Source organism: Phlebotomus papatasi, chromosome 1 (genome assembly GCF_024763615.1).
Source record: "Phlebotomus papatasi isolate M1 chromosome 1, Ppap_2.1, whole genome shotgun sequence".
Lineage (NCBI taxonomy): Eukaryota > Metazoa > Arthropoda > Insecta > Diptera > Psychodidae > Phlebotomus > Phlebotomus papatasi.
The window spans coordinates 75,947,068-75,950,653 of NC_077222.1; the positions used below are offsets into that span (position 1 = coordinate 75,947,068).

At 35.6% G+C, this 3,586-nt stretch overlaps 1 protein-coding gene across 1 annotated transcript; it reads right to left on the reverse strand.

Moving 5' to 3' along the window:
* Nucleotides 1-564: 564 nt before the first annotated feature.
* Nucleotides 565-2,899, reverse strand: LOC129803647 (uncharacterized). The gene is made up of 4 exons (XM_055850363.1): nucleotides 2,720-2,899; nucleotides 2,479-2,622; nucleotides 1,671-2,394; nucleotides 565-936 (listed from the first exon to the last, which is right to left on the reverse strand). Exons 2-4 carry the CDS (start codon nucleotides 2,587-2,589, stop codon nucleotides 629-631), a joined length of 1,143 nt encoding a protein of 380 aa, XP_055706338.1. The 5' UTR covers nucleotides 2,590-2,622; nucleotides 2,720-2,899; the 3' UTR covers nucleotides 565-628.
* Between the last annotated feature and the right edge of the window lie 687 nt (nucleotides 2,900-3,586).

Below are 3,586 nucleotides of genomic sequence, written 5' to 3' on the forward strand. Positions count from 1 at the left end.
GCGAGAGTAAAACGTCACAAATTATCCGAAGACTGACAAAATTTGCCCCAGAAATTTTGAGAATCTCCACAAAATCGACTTTTAGAAAATGATTCGAAAATCACATTTCTTTCGAGATAGTGGAAAATAGTCTTCTGCAATGTTGTAGAGCAGTAAATTTCCTATAAGAATATGCTCATTATAAAACGTTTAAGTTTTTTCAGAGCTCGTGAAAGAATTAAATATGCGTTTTGACAAGTTTTGCTCCAGTCTCCCCTATACTAAATTTTACTTTAATCCAACAAAAAATATCAAAATTTAGAAAGTCATTCAAGTTACAAGTGACGAAAAGTACTTACAGCACTTTAAGAGTGGAATAATTTATTTTTTGTAAGACTCTGTAAATTACAAAAATAAACTCTTGAATATGATAACAACTAATATCTCACTAACATAATTCATTTCATATCTGACAATTTTATTTCCCCTTTTAGAAAGCTTTGCGTATTATATTGGGTACATGATAAGATTAGAATGTTTGCATTGGATGATTCCACATAATTAGGAATATTAATAGACAATAAATAGATCAATTAAAGTGCTTTATTTAATCTATGTTTTATCCATTACAGATTTTATCTATTTGCTATTATTTTTTTTCAAATTCACGAATGACAAAAGAAATTTTCTTGATAGCCAATTCTGTGTCTTCATCAGTGATTTGTATGTAGACGACAAGACGACAGAATCCCCAATCCCGTGCACTGATCTTCACGACAATTCCCCTTCCATCTTTGTCTGTCACATTTGCAGCAATTTCCTCGTTCCTCACTTCCTGGAGACGTTTCACGAATTCCGTCGCCTCAACATCGATATCAATCAGCTGCACCATTAGAATGTTCGTTTGAACATTCTCTAGGTCCACTTTGAAGTTGGGACTTCGGAGTTTATCGATAGCTGTCCAAGAGAAAAGGAAAAGTAATTGAGACAACAGTGAAAGAAAGTTGCAAGAACAATCCATCTGCAAGAGTAATGCCAACTTTTTATGCATTTTATGTGAACTCTGCGCCACAGAAATCACTTTGCAGCTCCTAAAGATTTTTATTCCCTTTCTCCTCGCATTCTAACGACTTGCATAGAATTCTGTGAAGTGACTTTCACATAAATTGCATTTTCTTCAGTTTTTCCACCGACAGGATGCACTTTTTTCGCATTGTTAGAGAATTTCCGTCCATTTCACCATTGAATTTTCAGGAGATGCCGTAAAAGTATCTTTTTCTTCCTGGAAAGATTTAAAATCAACCAGGAGGAATGTGATATTAATAGAAATTTCCGGTGATTTTTCTGTAGCGGAAATTTTATAAAATAATTCTCCCACGATGAATGCTGGAGAGCTTTCAACTTCTTTATCATGTTCCGGTATTTAAGAATTCACCCACGTATAAATTTACTCCTTTTTGGAGAACTTAATGATATAAATCATTCAGAGAGTTTTAATACATTCTCCATAATTGTATTAAATTTGAATTATTCTCTCATACTGGGAATTTTAAGATTAATATTTACTGGATTAATGTGTGGAATAATAATTTATAAATTATGATTGAACCAATATAAGAATTTAATAATTCAATGTGAGAGCACGGATAACCAAAAGAATGAAAAGATTAATGATTAAAATAAAAATTTACCCTCAGCAATCCTTTTAGTTCTGCGATGATCTCCCTCGAGAATGGGAACAACAGAATCAAGAGAAACAATTCCAGCTGCCGCTAAAATTCCACCTTGACGAATTCCTCCACCTAGGGCTTTTCTGAGTCTCCTAGCACGTGCTATAAAGTCCTTAGTGCCAACGAGAACAGATCCAACAGGACAGGAGAGTCCTTTGCTGAGACAGAAAGTCACAGAATCAAAATATTTGGTGATTTCTGACACGGGAATTTTAAGATGAGCAGCAGCATTGTAAACCCTTGCTCCATCCATATGCATCAGAATATTATTTTCCTTGCAGATCTCCTTCACCTGTTGAATCCACTCAAGAGGAATGACACGACCCCCACAGAGATTGTGGGTGTTCTCGATGACTACAAGCTTTGTTACAGGTTCGTGATCATCAAAATGCCGGATACTTTTACGGAAGAGATCAAGGCTGAAAGTTCCATCCGGGAGATTGGGCAAAGTGGCCAACTGAACTCCACCTAGCTGAGCAGCTCCTCCCTGTTCATAGAGGAATGTATGGGACATATTTCCCACAATAACTTCCTCTCCACGACCATTGCAGTGCACCATGATGGCTAAGAGATTTCCCATCGTACCACTGATTACAAAGAGGCCAGCTTCTTTACCCATCTCACGAGCAGCACGCTGTTCCAATTTGATGAGAGTTGGATCTTCCCCATAAACATCATCACCGATCTTGTAATATTTTAAACATTATTAAAACTCAGATCTTTTCAATATATCCTATTCAAGATTTTATCCTTCGCTAATGCTACACACCTCAGCTTCTACCATAGCACGAAACATTTCAGGCGTGGGAGTAGTAAAAGTGTCCGATCGAAGATCGACCACTCGAACATTCCCAGACTGGATTTTCTGCGTGGAATACATTGTTATGGATCCGGGACAGGAAAATCACGCTGTCTGCAAGAGAAAAGAACCAGATATATCAATAGAATTGAGTTGGGGATACGCCCTGAATTGCATTCTTTATGCAAAGTAAGAAATTTATGAGACTGACCACACCACTAGGAAGCAAATTGTGAGACAATTAAAACTTGACCGTGAGCCGAGGCACCAGAAAGTTGTGAAATCGTGAACTTCACCTTCCGTCAGCTCCACAAATACTGCGAACCACAACTGGAGCCAATCTTATCAGCGTGATGAACCCTGTTCTGTATGATAAAATCTCGCGTTTTCAAATGTGTAGTGGTTTTATTTGGTGCTAGTCTAGAAGAGATAGAGAGACCCCACCAGTGGATAAATTAGTGTGAGAGAGATGAATGATCTATTAAAAGCCCCATACTGTGAAGATAACAAATTGCTTGTGATCATTTAGAATTAGACTGAGAGACATAAGAGATTAAACAGTTCCTAGGAAAGAAAATGAACCAATATTTTAAAATCTCAAAGAAACATGATCAATAGCGGTTATAACAAAAGCTTTATAAATTTAAAATAATTACAAATTTCTGTCACTATTTGAATTCACGTCAGCAAATATTCCTGAGGCCAAATGGTAGCATTGCAAGGCTGGAACCAACAAGCAATGAAATGGACACTCACGCCATTCACTGTATTCTATAAAAAAGAAATTATTTCAAAAAAATGTTTTAATTTTTTTATTCTTGTCCTATCCAAGACCTCGTCTTCAATGTTCCAAAGCATATTAAAAAATTGAGATTTGTTTTAATACTTCAGTTCTTTAAAACTTGATTTGCTCGCATTTCGAACTAGCTCCTGTTGCTCCTGTTAACTCTTTATAAATGGAAAGAAAGTCTAGCAATTCAATTACTTTAAATGAACCCTTCTTTTCGTATGATTTATTATTAAAATAATTTAGATTCCCATTGAAAAAAAATTAAAGATAAAAATATTAATAATTTAT